This window comes from Aptenodytes patagonicus, chromosome W (genome assembly GCF_965638725.1).
Source record: "Aptenodytes patagonicus chromosome W, bAptPat1.pri.cur, whole genome shotgun sequence".
NCBI classification, from domain to species: Eukaryota; Metazoa; Chordata; class Aves; order Sphenisciformes; family Spheniscidae; genus Aptenodytes; species Aptenodytes patagonicus.
In genome coordinates this window covers 33,142,878-33,160,130 of record NC_134981.1, presented here as the reverse complement: position 1 = coordinate 33,160,130, position 17,253 = coordinate 33,142,878, and the positions used below count along the sequence as shown (strand labels likewise).

General features: G+C 39.1%; 1 protein-coding gene across 2 annotated transcripts in view; it reads left to right on the top strand.

Moving 5' to 3' along the window:
- The window catches only part of LOC143171910 (uncharacterized), a 54,210-nt gene extending 37,790 nt beyond the window's left edge, over window positions 1–16,420 (top strand). For both annotated transcript variants that reach the window (XM_076361089.1, XM_076361090.1), the window contains 4 exons: window positions 665–1,222; window positions 6,972–7,058; window positions 7,908–8,043; window positions 11,779–16,420. In XM_076361089.1, coding sequence (XP_076217204.1) covers window positions 665–1,222; window positions 6,972–7,058; window positions 7,908–8,043; window positions 11,779–11,931 — 934 coding nt within the window. In that variant the 3' untranslated portion in view covers window positions 11,932–16,420. The remainder of the gene's footprint in view (window positions 1–664; window positions 1,223–6,971; window positions 7,059–7,907; window positions 8,044–11,778) is intronic.
- Window positions 16,421–17,253: the final 833 nt, after the last annotated feature.

The following is a 17,253-nucleotide window of genomic DNA, read 5'->3' as shown; positions in this document are numbered from 1 at the left end:
TTACCTTGCTTCTGTTTTTACTGTCTTAATGATTTTTCAATAATTTTCAAATTACTAATGACATTACAGATGATTGAATTGTCTTGGTAAATTACATTTGCCTTTTGAGGGAATTTGGTGAAATTTTATCCCTGTTTTTTTTGTTTCTGTGTATTAATTCATGTTGGACTTCCAAGCAGTTCCAGGATATTTATGAGAGAACACTGTAGAATAAAGACTTCTGTCCAGTCAGCTGTCATTATTCATGTGGGGGTGGTTAATCTGCAGTCCATTTTACGTGGACAAACTTTTAGTAAAGAATGGATTTACAAGTTGTAGAGTTTGTCTCACTCCTGACAAAATGTAGAAAATTTATGTATGTATAGTAATGTAGCTGTGAGGTGAAAAGACATTCTTTCAAAGTGTAATAACATCACTTTGAAGATCACAGTTTGATTTGATTTTGGCCCTCCCCACCCCAACTTGGTTTCCAAATTTTTCCTAGCTATATAGCCTCTTTCTCATGGTGAACAGGGGTGGAAAATTAAAATTTTGAATAATTACTTTTTTTCAACAGAAATACATATTTTTCTCTTGAACAATTAATGTATGCTAAAGAGTTAGTTGTAATTTTTATTGGAAAGTTCAAAGATGAATTAATGGATTTGTGTTTGGCTTTTCACAGGGACAAGAAAAGAGACAAAGAAAAGGTCAAGGAAAAGGAGAAAGAGAGAGACCGAGTCAAAGAGAAGGAGAGAGACCGGGACAGAGACAAAGAAAGGGAAAGAGAGCGAGATAAAGAGAGAAACAGGGATAAGGACAAGAAGGACTGGGAGAGAGAGAAAGAACGAAACAAAGATCGAGAGATAGTCAGAGACAAGGATAGGGATAGAGACAGGGACAAGGATAAGGACAAAGATAGGGACAGGGACAAGGACAGGGAAAAGGACAAAGATAAGGAGAAAGAAAAAGACAGGGAAGAGGTAGACCAGAACAAGGAAAAAGATGATGTTGAGAAAGAGGGGGAGAAGGACAGAGAGAAGATTAAGGACAAGGAGGGAGATAAGGACAAAGGAGGGGACAAAGAGAAGGACAGAGACAAAGAAAAGGAAAAAGATGAGGATAAGGAGAAGAAGGAGCGAGAAAGAGAAAAAGAGAGAGATGATAAAAAGAAGAAAGAGAAGAGATCCAGAACACCACCAAGAAGCTATAGCTCTTCAAGAAGATCTCGTAGTTCTAGCAGGTTTGTTTAGAATTTTTTCATGCTTTTTTTGGACTTGTCAGTACAGTGACACACCATGAAAAATGCGCATCCTAATTTTAATTTTTATGTATCAATATCACCATGTCACTTACTAATTCAATTTGTATTCTTTCTGTTTTGTAGATTTCCCTGTAAAGTAAAATCTATTACAGAGCTCTGTATGATGCTTGATAGAAAATAGTTTCTTGTTTGGCAGCTGGTGCTTGCCTTTCACATAACTGCATAGTATAGTCCTTGAGGACAGTAAGTAGATGGTTCTTATGCCGTTTCGCTGTGTTGGAGCCATCCAAAAGTTATGATAGAGGGACATCAAACATCATCTTTGTCCTGATGAAAGTTTGAGTCACTGTTATATAGTTCCTTGGTTACATACTGTACAGTGTCGGTCTGTAGAGCAATTTGTTGGGCTTACGAACAGTTGGGTGGTAGTCTTTGCCACTTGGCCACCTTAAGAATGGCGAGCAATGAATTTTCTTGGCTGGATGGCTGAACAGCAGGAAGCAAGCATGTCATTTGGCTGGCTAGCTATTCAGAAAGTGAATGTATCTCAGTTGGAAGATAAGGACACCTTGTTTAGCTGGTTAGATGGCCAGATACAAGTAAAAATTAACATTCCTTAACCATGCTGACAGTAAACAGGAAATCTAGCTGTTGTTTTTGCCTCTGAGGGGAGGGTAAACTGGGTGGAAGTCTGGATAAATTCAGTACAGCAAAAGGAGGCTGAGAGATTGATTGATTATAAGCTCTGTAAATGGACTAACTCAGGCATATTCTAAAAGCATTGCAGCTAACTTAAGTTCAGAAGCTTTGGTGGAAAAAGTCCTTTCTGAATACCTCAGCTATTATGGAGTTCAATAATATCACATGTCAAATTTAGATACCAAATTTTATCTGTTACCTTGAGAGAATGAAATGCTGGATGAATTGGGAAAAGTTCTACGTATTATAATCACTTTCCTGGACAAAAGCAAAATTTCCATAGCCCTCAAAATTCAGGAGTTCATGGTTCATATAATGCAGAAAAGGCTGTAATGGTTTCTGAACATTCTGTTTGGGTTATATGAAATGTCCCATGTTTTGGAGGTTTATGGGCAAAATACTGTGGCTTCTTTAAGCATATGCAGCTTCCTATTTTAATGCATTGTTAACATTATTTCATGGGTTAAATACCTGCACAGAGTAGAGATAATTCTGTCAGTTTAGAAAACATAACATTTTCTGCCTGTATGCCTCAGGAGTGTTGAATTAGATAAGTAATTGTGGTGGGTTGACCTTGGCTGGATGCCAGGTGCCCACCAAGCCGCTCTATCACTCCCCCTCCTCAGCTGAACAGGGAAGAGAAAATATAATGAAAGGCTCGTGGGTCGAGATAAGGACAGGGAGATTACGCACCAATTACCGTCACGGGCAAAACAGACTCGACTCGGGGAAAATTAATTTATTGCCAGTCAAATCAGAGTAGGGTAATGAGAAATAAGAACAAAAGTAAAAACTCCTTCCCCCCACCCCTCCCTTCTTCCCAGGCTCAACTTCACTCCCGATTTCTCTACCTCCTCCTCCCCCAAGCGGCGCAGGGGGACAGGGAATGGGGGTTGCAGTCAGTTCATCACACATTGTCTCTGCCGCTCCTTCCTCCTCAGGGGGAGGACTCCTCACACTCTTCCCCTGCTCCAGCGTGGGGTCCCTCCCATGGGAGACAGTCCTCCACGAACTTCTCCAGCGTGGGTCCTTCCCACGGGGTGCAGTCCTTCAGGAACAGACTGCTCCAGTGTGGGTCCCCCACGGGGTCACAAGTCCTGCCAGAAAACCTGCTCCAGTGTGGGCTCCTCTCTCCACGGGGTCACGGGTCCTGCCAGGAGCCTGCTCCAGCACAGGCTCTCCATGGGGTCACAGCCTCCTTCAGGGCGCATCCACCTGCTCCGGTGTGGGGTCCTCCATGAGCTGCAGGTGGATATCTGCTCCACCATGGACCTCCATGGGCTGCAGGGGGACAGCTTGCCTCACCATGGTCTTCACCACAGGCTGCAGGGGAATCTCTGCTCTGGCGCCCCTCCCCCCCCTCCTTTTTCACTGACCTTGGTGTCTGCAGAGTTGTTTCTGTCACATACTCTCACTCCTGTCTCCTGGCTGTGGTTGTGCAGCAGTTTTTTCCCCTTCTTAAAGATGTTATCACAGAGGCGCTGCCACCGTCGCTGATTGGCTCAGCTTTGAGTCAGCAGCAGGTTTGTCTTGGAGCTGGCTGGTATTGGCTCTCTTGGACATGGGGGAAGCTTCTAGCAGCTTCTCACAGAAGCCACCCCTGTAGCCCCCCCTGCTACCAAAACCTTGCCACACAAACCCAATACAGTAATGTGTAGCTTATACAAGTGCCTTGGTGGAAGACCCAGTTCCTAATGTCAAATAGCAAGTGTAGTTAGCTGGATGTTACAAAAAATTCATACTCTAGTTTGCAACAGTTGTGCTCCCCTTTAAGCATCCCGTTATTTAAGAAAGCATCATGGAAGGCTCAAATGTCATGTACTTGGACAGAGAATTCTAGTGAAATTTAGTGCATCTCTTCTAATGGACTCAGTACAAAGCCCTACTTTGATATGAAATTAATTTTTTGTACAGATGCTGTTAAACAGGGACAGTGGTTTTTTTGACAATGGAGGATGAGAGAAATAAACTGGTTTTTATATGTATCCATCATACAAGGAGAGGCTGAGAGGGCTGGGATTGTTTAGCCCGGAGAAGAGAAGGCTGAGGGGGTATCTTATCAGTGCATATTGTTTACCTGATGGGAGAGTGTGAAGAAGATGGAGCCTGACTCTTCTCAGTGATGGCCACTGACAGGGCAAGAGGCAGTGGGCATATATTGAAATATGGGAAATAAAAGGTTTTTTCTAATGTTTAAATTGTGTGTTTTCTGGGCAAACTGGAACCAGTTTCTCGGAGAGATTGTGGAGTCTCCATCCTTGGAGATATTAAAAACCTGACTGGACATGGCCCTGAGTAACCTGCTCTAGTTGATCCTGTTTTGGGAGGGTGGGGGTCTGGACTAGGTGTTCTCCAGAGGGCTCTTCCAACCTCAGTAATTCTGTTATTCTGAAAAGTATTTGTCAATAGGTTGGGCTACCAAGTCCCGGTTAGCTTGTATTTAGGGGTGTCTGTTTACTTTGGTGATTGACTTTCCCTAGTTGAAATGGTTATAAACCATTCAGGAGATTATCCAACAATCTGGCATTTCAGCTGTCTGGATTTACGCTGCAGCTTTGAGTTGGGACCGTTTTTGAAGATGCAGATCCTTTTTCTGAAGAGTGTAAAATACTGGACAAATATTCTAGTCTTTTTGGAGAAGAGGTGGAATAGAACATACAGGACCTTCTAAGAACTAGGTGGCAGCTCACCTTGCTTTACTGACAAACAGCATGCAAGTACTAGAAATCAGATGGCTATTTTTGATTCCTAGCTGAAGGAAGAGACACAGACCAGAGGAAGAGGAGAATCAGGCTCCTTTTCCAAGAGACGTCTACAGGCTAGCAAAGGAGATAGGTAGGGACTTTGTCCAAAGAGAAGACTTCTTGATGGCTGAAGTGGTGTCTTCCTTCAAAATCTAGTAATGGCCCAACCTGAAGGGTTGTCTGTCTGGGATTTTTGCTTTTTTTTTTTTTTTTTTTTTGCCTAAAGAAGGCAGAGGGACCCCATATATTCCACTGGAAATTTCTGCTGGCATTAGCAAGGCTCAGATTCCATCAGGGTCAAAAACAAAATTTGTGCCTTAATTAGGGGCAAACAGAATATGAAGAGGCTGAAAGCTACCTCTCTTTCCAGGAAGTTAGTTTACACTGCCACCATTCTTCCAAGTACTGCTAGTTAGAGACAGGTGTTGAGAAATCTCTCTGCCCCAAAGCTTCTGTCTGTCTCAGAATTAAAAGATCCTAGCAATGCTAGACCCGGTGTTGGTCTAAGGCAAATCTCGGAGCTGTTCCTAGTTAACTTTATTTAAATCAACAGAAAGTTGCCTCCAGTCATGAGCCTGTGGGATTTTTCCTTTGAGACAAGGATGTTAGTTCTGTGTATGATTTAGAGACACGGGATCACTATCAAAGTTTTCAAACTTCTTTTTCTTAAATTTTGCTGTGTTAGTGTTGCTTAAGAGTGTTAATAAAAACAGGTGTACAAAAATCTTTGTATAGACAAATGTAACATAGAGAGACGTAGCTGTAGTTCTTCAACTTGAAATATGAAAAGCAGAAACTGAAAATTAGATTTCATGAATAAACAGTTTCTAGTTTGAACACAATTACTAGGGCACTTACTTGGTTGCTCACAGATATGTATGCAGGAAAGCAAAATAAAGTGGGCATGTACTCAATGTAGACCAAGTGGGAGCACTGTCAGAATAATGTATTCATTTCCAATATCCTAATTTGAAAAAAGGTGATGATAAATGTGAGGATGTTCAAAATGAGGTGCATGTTAACCAGTGAACAACTGATCAATGATTGTGGGTTTTTTTTTCCATGATTTTGAGACCACTTTATATTTTTGTTTACCAAAGATCGAATCAAACTTAAGAGCTTGCTGAACAAAATAGTTATCAACTTTTGTCCTGTGCAGCTTCAGGTCAGGCTAGATGATATTGTCAGAGTATGAATCCAGATAGTGATACTAGGTATATCTTAATATATCCTTTTGTAATTTATCTAATAACTGTTGTTTTCTTGGCCTTTCTAAATATTAAAGAAATTAGGTGTGAATTGCAAAAGCTGGTATGCATAAGTCTAGCTTTTGTGTGGTATCTTAAAGTGCCCTGTCAATTAGTTTTTATCTTCCTTGTTTTTCCTTGATGGTTCTTCCTGTCTGCTTTTCCTGCTCTATGAAGAGGTGATAGGAAAGAGTCATCTTACTTTGACAGAGATAGGTTCTACGTTTACGTTGAATGAAGCTTTACTTGCTCAGTTTTTACTTTATTTTAACATGTGCCTCAGTGTATTTGCAACCAGTTATTTAATGTTCTGTTCTATTCGAGATCAGACTCCATAACAGCAACTTCAGGAAATTCCATACATCTGTGTAAAACAGCTGTTTTGTAAAATACTAAGAGCTCTTCAGTGCGTTATAGAATGATACGTAGGTTTGCTGAGCATGGACTGCTAGGAAAACAATAGATATTAACTTATTCATTTTGATTTTGAAAACAGCTTGAGCTTCATTTTGCACTGTTTGCTTCTAAACCAATAGGAATGCTAGCTCATGTATTCAGGAATTAAACTTTAGTCATGCTGAACTGAAATTCCAGTGATCTTAAGCTTGTAATGTTAAGTTTTGAAGTTTGTATTGCTCAAGTTATGCCTTTTGTCTTAATGTGGCTTTTCATTCAATTGGATTCTTTTCCTGACTGAAGAAACTCTTACTTAATATGGGATTAGTGAATTCAGTGTGTTACCATTGTTATCAGGTATAAGTACAAGCATGTGAGGATAAACACAAAACTAAAATCTGAAAGGGCACAACTTTTTTTTTTCCTACTTCCCACTTCCATTCTCCCCTTTCCCATCAAACTGAAACATATGACTTTTTTTTTTTGCTTTGTACAGTTCATATATTATTGGTGATATATAATGTTAAATTCAGGGATATTTCCTTAGTTGTGTCAGATCATTTTAAGAGCTTTCTGTTTTTATGCAGTTCCTGAGTTTATTATTTTTCTTCTTTGGTGATCTTGAATTTCTTGGTCCTCCAGAGAAAGGCGTAAAAGGAAGAGTAGAAGTCCCTCCAAGTCTCCTAAAACAACAAAAAGAAAGTCTTCACAAACTCCTTCTCCGAGAAGGTCAGTTTAATGTAAACATAAAAGTTAATGAGCAGTAAAGGAGGAAAAAGTTACAGTATTTTTGTTAAATTGAAATGTGACACAGAGATCAGTGCTATGAAAGGAGCTAACTCCATTTGTGTTTCTTCTGGATTTTTTTTTTTGTTATACAAGAAGCTCTTTAATAATAATTTTATTTTCTAAGGAAAAGGTTTGTTTTTCAATAGACAACACTAGAAGGTAGATGCAGATACATATAGTGAAAACAATTTGGGAAGTATTTTCATTGATTTACTGCCTTTTCACTAGTCATCTCAGATAATTTAAATTGGTCAGTATTATTCAGTTCAAATTTAAAACAAAACAAAAAAAACCCCTTCATGGATTTGATCTTTGGTATGCTTTCAACTGGAGAGTTTTAAATCTGTTAGCGATGCAAATTTGCTTCAAATCAATAAAAGCCCTTCATTGGATACAGATTAATTTGGTTTTCTCTTTGCAAATATCATGTATACTGAACACATGCATTCTTTAGCTCTATTCAGTCAAAAAAACCCCTTGTCTTTATGAAGGGGTTTTTGTTATGTTTTGGGTTTGGGTTTTTTTGGGTGTGGTGTTTTGTGGTTGGTGGTGTTTTTTGTGGTGGTTTTTTTTTTTTTTTTTTTTTGAAACCCCCCAGATGAGAGTTTAGTTTGCAGTTAAATGGTTTGAAGGTGACTGAACCTTTCTGAAGGAAAGCAAACCAGGATACCAACATACTTAGTTACTGTACTGTGCAATTTACTGTACAGTATACTACCAATGCATACATTGAGTACATTTGTTGCTGTTGGATCAAATTCTGATTTGAGTAAAAATTTTCTTAAACAGAAACAAGAAAGACAAAAAAAGAGAAAAGTATACAAATGATGAAAGAAGAGAAAGGGAACGCTCCACCTCCAAAAAAAAAAGTAGTAAAGAAAAAGAGGGAAAGGAGAAATCTAACAAAAGCACCACTACTTTGAAGGTAAGCTGTGTGACCAAGTGATAAGCAGAGTGGAGTGCTGCAAGTGGAAAGATTATTGGAATCCCTCCCTTCTTTTTCTTTCTTGTCCTCACCCTTCTGTTTCCCGTTTTCCTTACCAAATTATTGCCACTTGGGTTTAGGTTTTGCCAGTCAGAGACATGAAAGTCATTCTCCAGTTGATGTTAGTAGGCCAGTTTGAGAAGTCTGTGTGTTTGACCTTTACTGGACCTATAGGAGCTTATGCGAATAGGTTACAGGAACACTTTGTTTTGGTTTCGCTCTCTTTTCTGTTCTGTGCCATATGTTAGGAGTTGGCTGGCTGCCTATCTGTATGAGCAGGCAGGAAGCAGGTTGTGTAACTAAGCAGCAGGGTTCAGGGTTAGTTTGGCTGTGTCATGGTTTAACCCCAGCCGGCAACTAAGCACCACACAGCTGCTCGTTCACTCCCCCCCCAGTGGGATGGGGGAGAGAATCGGAAGGATAAAGGTGAGAAAACTCGTGGGTTGAGATAAAGACAGTTTAATAGGTAAAGCAAAAGCCGCACACGCAGGCAAAGCAAAACAAGGAATTCATTCACTACTTCCCATCGGCAGGCAGGTGTTTACAGCCATCTCCAGGAAAGCAGGGCTCCATCACGCGTAACGGTTACTTGGGAAGACAAATGCCATCACTCTGAACGTCCCCCACTTCCTTCTTCTTCCCCCAGCATTATATGCTGAGCATGACATCATATGGTATGGAATATCCCTTTGGTCAGTTGGGGGTCAGCTGTCCCAGCTGTGTCCCCTCCCAACTTCTTGTGTACCACCAGCCTGCTCACTGGTGGGGTGGTGTGAGAAGCAGAAAAGGCCTTGACTCTGTGTAAGCACTGCTCAGCAATAACTAAAACATCCCTGTGTTATCAACACTGTTTCCAGCACAAATCCAAAACATAGTCCCATACTAGCTTATATGAAGAAAATAACTCTATCCCAGCCAAAACCAGCACGTTCTCCACCCCTTATTCCATACCATTTACGTCATGCTCAGGTCTCACACTATCCAGTACATTCTCATTACCCACTCCACCCCTTCCCATCCTTTGATATAATACACAGATATCATTCCCTTAGTCTATGGACCACCCCTGTAAAATGCCCATAAAATGTCCAGAAATGTCCGCAAAATGTCCATTGAGTTCATTTAGTCCATGACTTTGGGCTCCATCTCTTATGGTGGTCACTCAGGACAGGAGAGGTGGTGTGTTGCGTGGAGTTATTGGGCACCAAAGCCAGCTCAGGTTGGGTCGCTGCTGCACTTGCCCTGCTTCTTGTAAGGCTTGTCCTCCATTGGTTCAGGTGGTTCCTGCTATAGTACTTCCTCTAACATGCAACTCAAATCATGGGTTGCAACAATTTAAAGGTATTTCCATTACAATCTCCACCCTTGGTCCCTTTGGGCCAGACCGTAGAGTTTAACGTTGCAATGAACTCCTCCCCTTGCCCCTGCTCCGGCTTGGACTTATCCACAGACTGCAGTCTCTTAGGGGTGTATCTGCTCCGAGTGGAGCCTTATCTATGAGCCACGGTCTCTCCAGGGGTATACCTGCTGCGGCATAGGCTTATCCACAGCCACAGTGGCTTTGAGGTGCACCTGTTCCAGCGTGGCCTTCTCCATGGGCCACAATGTCTTCAGAGATATACCTGCTCCAACATGGCCTTACCCATGGCTGCAGTCCCTCCAGGGGAGTACCTGCTCTGTCGTGGGTTTATCCATGGCCACACGCTTTGAGGTGCTCCAGCATGACCTCATGCACAGCCACTGATGCTTCAAGGTGTGCCTGCTGCAGCATTGACTTATCCACAGCCACAGATGCTTTGAGATGTACCTTCTCCAGCGCGGACTTATCATCCTTGGGCCACAATCCCTTCAGAGGTATACCTGCTGTGGCACAGACATAACCATGGCCACAGACGCTTCGAGATGTACTTGCTCTGGCGTGGGATTCTCCACGGCCACAGACGCTTCGGGGTGTCCTGCTCCCGCGTGGACTCATCCACAGGTCACAGTCCCTTCGACTCGAGTTCACACTGGAGTTCCAGCCTGTCCAGTACAGCAGCACAGAAACAGCAGCGATGCCCTGGCCATGTGCCAGCCCAGGCGCATGGCCATTGCTGTTATCAAAATGTTCCCAGGCACAGCAGAGTAAGATGATAAGCAGCACAGCAGTACAGCAAGCAGCGAAAGCAAAAAGCAGCCACTAACGAGCACTAGACTCTAATATACAGTATGGCAAGTAAGCCCCATGGCAAGCACAGGAGCCTGCCAATTAATAGCTAAACAGCAATAACAGCTATAAATTCAATGTAGCACATTCCAATCAAATCTGTCGTTATCTCGAACCCTTCGAGCCCCATGTTGGGCGCCAAAAAGGACTGTTGTGGTTTAACCCCAGCTGGCAACTGAGCACCACGCAGCCGCTCGCTCACTCCCCCCTGGTGGGATGGGGGAGAGAATCGGAAGGGTAAAAGTGAGAAAACTCGTGGGTTGAGATAAAGACAGTTTAATAGGTAAAGCGAAAGCCGCGCACGCAAGCAAAGCAAAACAAGGAATTCATTCACTACTTCCCATTGGCAAGCAGGTGTTTAGGGCCATCTCCAGGAAAGCAGGGCTCCATCACGCGTAACGGTTACTTGGGAAGACAAAGTCCATAACTCCGAACGTCCCCCCCTTCCTTCTTCCCCCAGCTTTATATGCTGAGCCTGATGTCATATGGTATGGAATGTCAGCTGGGGTCAGCTGTCCCGGCTGTGTCCCCTCCCAACTTCTTGTGCACCCCCAGCCTGCTCACTGGTGGGGTAGTGTGAGAAGCAGGAAAGGCCTTGACCTCTGTGTAAGCACTGCTCAGAATAACTAAAAAATCCCTGTATTAACACCACTGTTTCCAGCACAAATCCAAAACATAGTCCCATACTAGCTTATATGAAGAAAATTAACTCTGTCCCAGCCAAAACCAGCACAGGCTGTCAAGCTGAAAAGATTTATAATAAACTTTCACTCTGCGTTTCAGCCTCTCCCTGGTTGCTTTTGTCCTGGGCTGCATATTGGAGTCTACAGGAATAAAGTTGAAGATTTGGGGAAGAGTAGTATGGGATTTTTCCCTTGCAAAATAGAAGGTGGTGTGATTAAGAAAAGAAACATCTTCACATTGTTTAATCTTAGAATTTGAAAAGCAGCATGCCTTTAAAGAGTAGTTTGTGGTACTCAGAATTATTAAACTGTTATAAAACAGCTGATTTAGGTGACTCTGTCCACAGGCTTAAGTAATTGTCTTACCCAAGAACTCTCTTAAAGTTTATCAGTTACCTGACAAAAAATATGAAAGAAAAATTGTAATCCTGTTTTATTTAGAAAATATGGTGAAGTCTTAATTTCTGGAGCTGTTTCTCGTAGGTCCCATGACGCTGCTTGTTCTGTTTTACCTGAATATTTATGATAAAGACAGATAACTATATGGCAATGATTTTTTGGGTGATGGGTTGTTATGAGTGCCTAACTTCAGCCAATTGAAAAGAGAGCCTTTTTTTTTTAAAAAAAAAAAAAAGCTGGCATCTCTGTTCTGAAAATTGCTGAGGCAAGATAGGCGTGTAAAACTTGAGGCAGTCAAAATACCAAGAGTTGGTTGGAAGTCATATCCTGTAATGCTAAGAGTATGACTTTTTTTTTTTTTTTGTAAAATAATTTTATCTTTGGTAGGACAAAGATCACACTAAAGAGGATCCGAATTCAGAAACTGACAAGGACGTAGGCAATAGAGATACACAATGGACAGATCAAGTCCAACTACAACAGAATGGGAACTGTCAACCAAATGACGAAAACCTCTCAATTAAAATGGAAGAGGTTTAAAGCGAAGAATGGACCTCTGACTCAACTAAGGAATGAAATCCAAAGCTTTTTATTTCCCAGAATGAGGAAGAAAATGTCAAAGCAATCATCCTGAACATGGTGATAGTAGTAGTAGCTCTTCCAATTCTTGTGATAGCTTTGATTTCTTGCTGTAAAGCAAGCGAGCACGGACCAGTAGTTATACCATGAAAAGGCAGATACCTTCAGAACTATTCATCTCTGAAAATCAATGCATTTCCATGATGGCTGTACTTATTTGTAAAATGATTTATGTTAAGTTTTGCCATAAGCTGTTACAAATAAGTAGAAACTGAAAGATATAAACCTGTACTATCCAAAAAAAGCTGAAGATATGCATTGAAGGTTGTTTAAAATACTGCTCGTTGATGAATTTTGTGTTGTTTTACTTTGTGGGTTAAAAGATCCACAAAAACTTCAGTGTGTACTGTTTGATGTGCTTGGAAATGGTGCATAAATATACACAATTTCTTTTGTTGTAAATGAAAACTATAGAAAAAGGGTTTTTAAACATAAACACAGTTTTACGGTTCTTATGTTAAATGCCCACTGACTAGTTTGTTTTTCATTGCTCACTTCTTGAGATTCTTGGGTTTTATTTAAAACAATTTCCTACTAATATCCCTAAAATTAATATTTCTTTTAAAGTATTTGAACAATGCATGCTGCTTTTCTGTTCTTAAAAGGAACATTGCCATGTTATAGATAATAGGTTAGCTTACTGGGTTATTTTGGGGTTGTTTTGTTTTGTTGTTTTCTTTTGTCCTTCCAGAAGTGAGCACATCTGTATGATATTATTAGAACTTACAGCTTTCTTTTGAGCCATACTGCTGTGTGTCTGTTCAGCTGCAAATAGTACAGGTGCCATTATGAAAATAATTTTTTTCTTATTTGTTTAAAAAAATATGGGAGCACAAGCAGAAGCTTTAGTGCCTTCTATAAACAATGTGGTATTTTCTAGAAATGTATATGTGCTATTACTCATTTTCAGCTAAATCTTACATGATCTCTATTGCTATTTTGCCACCACCATACTGTAGACAAGAATGGAAGTGATTTGTCAGAACGATTGTTTGATTCACTTGTTAAAATACTAAAGCTCCATTTTTACTTTTATATTTTATTTTTAGAAGAGATTTATAGGTGAAAGCAAAGATGCATTTTGGGGACCACCGCTGTACAAAAGTAGTAGCTGAATACAAAGCATTTTCTGATCACCTGCATCAAAGCCCTTTAGACATTTAATCTACATTTGGATGGCCTTAATTATTATCTTTTCATCATCATCTCTCATACCTGTTGGGTGATATAAAAGGAATCGTATGCAAAGCTGAGGGGATAAATAATTTGGGGGGAAAAAAGTTCTAATTTACACAGGAATTATATGGTAGAGATTCTTTTTTCATTCTTTAAAGAGAAAGCATGCAAGAAGAGAATGACAAATATTTTTGTCAAGGTAAAACATGGCTTGTGCTCTCTGAACTAATTTAATCAGTGTCATCATTGTGAGATTTCTTAAGAGTCATACCTTTAAAATTTATACCTAAAATCAAGTAGATTATTTTTAATACAACTTTAATACATTGTCAAATGACTTAATTGCCTTAGCTCATGGGAAGAGTTATTTCTTACAGTTAAAAAAAACTTAATAGCGTATTAGCTATTTGCTTTCAATTTGTTTTTCTTTTCCTTTGCATAGTTAATTCTTACCAAAAAAAAAAAAAAAAGCATATTACAGGGAATGAAAAATTTGCCCAATTCCTAAGGTAATGAAACACAATTTGATTGTGAAGCTGCTTAATCACTCTTTTTTTTTTTAATAGGATTTTATGTTCTTGCCACTCTGTACCTTTAAGACTATAGAAAATGCTTTACCATGTAAAGTATAGACAGTCATTTTTGTGATGTTTAAGCCACATGCTGTTGGCTGGTAAACAGCTTATTCTGATAAAAGAATGATAAATCTGTATGCTTATAGAAAGACTGGGAAGGATTGTGTCTTGCAACAACAGCTGTCTTATTTATGATGTTTAAGTAGCATAGAGCAAAGAGATTCTTTGTATACTTGTTATCTTTGGTACCATTTCACTAATAAAATTAAGTATTTTAGAGGGAAGTTTGTGCTGATACATACTTTTAGTTGATCTGGTCTTATTCAGGCAGCTTCTTTGATTTGAAATGTGGATACAAGTGAAAATATACATGTATTATTTATAATATCTTTGAAAAGCTAAGTTTCTCCTTTGGGAGAAATTAGAATTCTTGCAGTGTATCACATTTCAGCTGAGATTAGTTTGATTTCCTGAGTTTTGTTATCCTGAAATTGCATAGCTCTATTATATAGCAGTTACAGAATATGTAAAGGATTGTGTACAGTTAGCTAAGAAACATGCCTTTGAAAATTAATGGTTAAGGATGGCAGCCTTACTAGCTAACTTATCACATGTGTAAGTCCATATGCAGCACATTGTTATATTGTATGTGAATTAATGGTTCCCTTACAAAAAGTTTTCTTTTTTTCTTAAAAAAAAAAAAAAAAAGACAAAAAGAAAATCTACCAAACACATAAATTTCCTCCCCACCCCAAGTCATATTTTCTTACAAATGCTGTATTTTCTGGTTTTGCTTTGTAAATACTATGCTGATCTGTGAAGTAGTTAAGTTATATCTATTTGTATTAGGTGTTTTATGGTTCCCCTCTTCCTAAAAAGCCACCACTAGAGAACTATTATTCTGTAAAATGCTTATCTCTGCAGAGGGTAGCTCATTTTTAAACCAGTAGCATAGCACAGTAATGAAGTTCCTGCTTGCTCCGCCAAGATTGTGTGCATCATCCATTAAATGTGTACTTCTTCCACTGGAAGTTCATTGCCTTCATCATTAATAAGTTTGCATGCTGTGCTGCCATGTCAGGTTGTTTGGGTTTGCACTTTATAAATGAGATGAAATTGAGTGGAGGTTTTGAGAACAGTGTAGTTCATGATAGCTGTATTGTTTTAAATGTAATTTCATTTGAATCAGCCTTTATTTGAAAATGTTGTGACTTGTAATTGCTCAGAAAAGTGATGATGTGGTGCCATTTTGCTAAGACCACGTAAAGCACTTATGTGGAAGCTTCCATTAGTGACCACAGTTATTTCACAACAGTGTTTCTGGAAAACAGATAGGATTTTTCTTTGGATTTTAAAAGAGGAAGGTAGCAGAAGACAACTGCTGGTGGATGAAGCAGGATTCCAAGCTCAAAATAGAGGTGGCTGTGACTTAGATAAATTCATTGAAGTAAATGGTAAACCCAGATGCGAGGGATGAAATTTTGTTTGCAAACACTGTTAGTAGTATGGTGTGTAAAAAAATCTTGTTTTTCAGATTTCAGAATTAGAACTAAGAGGGGAAAATAGCACTTAAGTTGGAAACTAGAAACATCTGAACAACGCCTGAGAAATCTGAGAGACGTGGGTCCTGCCTACTCATTAGTCGCCTGCTAATTTCTTTGATTGCAATTTCAGATAGATATGTCTGAACTAGCTTTAAATTAGCTGGCTAACAGTGGCAACCTACATACAGCTTGGATTCTGAAATGAGCTGACCATTTGAGTGCATTTACTCTGCTGCTAAGAAGGTAAATTCTGTAGTCTGAAGCATGCTTGTCATTGCTTGCTAGTGTTCTTCAGTCCAGTTACGTCTAAGGCAATACCTGAAATTAATTTGAAACTCTGCAAATCTATTTGTTACATGGTAGCTTATCTGTGTTGCCCTTAGCTTGAACTGGTATTTTGTAATAGTTTCTAGATTTAGGGATTTCTGTGATTTTTTTTCTTTTGGTCTAAGGAAGCGATAATAAGTAAAGGCTGCTTTGTATGATACAAATTCTTGTATACTGCATACTTGTCCTTATTACTGTGACCAGTTATTTTTTTCATTCATGCGTATGACTGTTGCAAGCAGTAATGCCAGTGACGTGTGTATCTTCTACTTTTAGGTCTGAAGCATCTCTGCATCACTGTCTCTTTGTTAGTTTGTAATGAATTTTTTTTTGTTAGTTTGAAAATTGCATTATAATGGTAAACCAAATAATTTTAAAGACGTGAATTCTAAATAACGAAGTATTGCAAATTGGGGCATATTACGGGTCCTGTCTGCCACTTGGTGATACTTTCAGTTTTATAGCAATGGATTGCCTTTGGTGTTGTCATAATTTTAAAAGTGAGAATTGGACTTAGTGACACAAATGCTGAGATATGTAAATGGCTAAAATAATGTAAATCAGTAGGCACTCAGTTCAGAGATATGTAGTTTTCTCACCAGAGAATGGAGTGTGGACAGTTGAAATTTGTAGATATTGTTAGTGTTATTACCTAAAGAGAATCTAAAATTTAATTTTCTTTGCTAATATGTAAACAGAAAAAAAGGTTTTCAGCCTGTACCTTAGGTTTATTTTTATATGTTGAAAAGTGTAATTAAAGTAATATTGAAAACTAAAAGCACTGTATAAAGGGTTTTTTTTTTTTAATGTAAGAGAAATACACTTTCAATTGTGTTTAATTTTAAACTTCTCAAAAATGTTTCTGCATGTGGTATTGATTTTTATTTCAAATTCAAGAATGCTTCATTTGTAGGTAAGTCCTATTGCAGGATCTGAGCATGTTAGTATGGGGTTTTCTTCTGTACTTTCTTCAATATAAAACAGCTTAATAAACTTGTCTGACAATATGTGGAGGCAGCTACTTTCCCCCTAGTTTGAGGAGGCACAGCTCTAACTTCGATTCTGTATTGTTTAAGTAAATAGTACAGTTGAGAAGCTATGAACTTCAGTTTTCACAATGTTTTCTGAAACCATGAACTCTTACTATCCAAGACGGGGGGGGGGGAATTGTCATGGCAGTTTTATGATTGTTGAGCTTAATATAGGAGGACACCGACAGCAAAAATGATTTTTTAGCTGTTTATATATTTTCTTCTGGAAAGTTTCAGTTTACAGTTATTTTTTTATTAGTTATATTTTTTCTGTTAATCTAGTGCCAAATAATTACTCATTAAAGCAGGAAATAGAAATAAAGATAAATTATTTTTAGAGGAGGTGACTGAAAATTGATTAAAAAGTGACAGTCTTTTAAAATCAAATTTTTTTGTGTACATGGCTTGTTTGTCTACTTGTTTTAAGAAAACAGGCAGACATGAGCGTTAGTATTAGTCTTTCCTTAAGTGTGCTGCTTCAGTTTCAGACCTGGGGAAGACTCCATGCTTCTCCTCTTCTGTTTTTCTCTCTATAAATCTTACATTTCTTTTTAAAGATAGAGCCTAAAG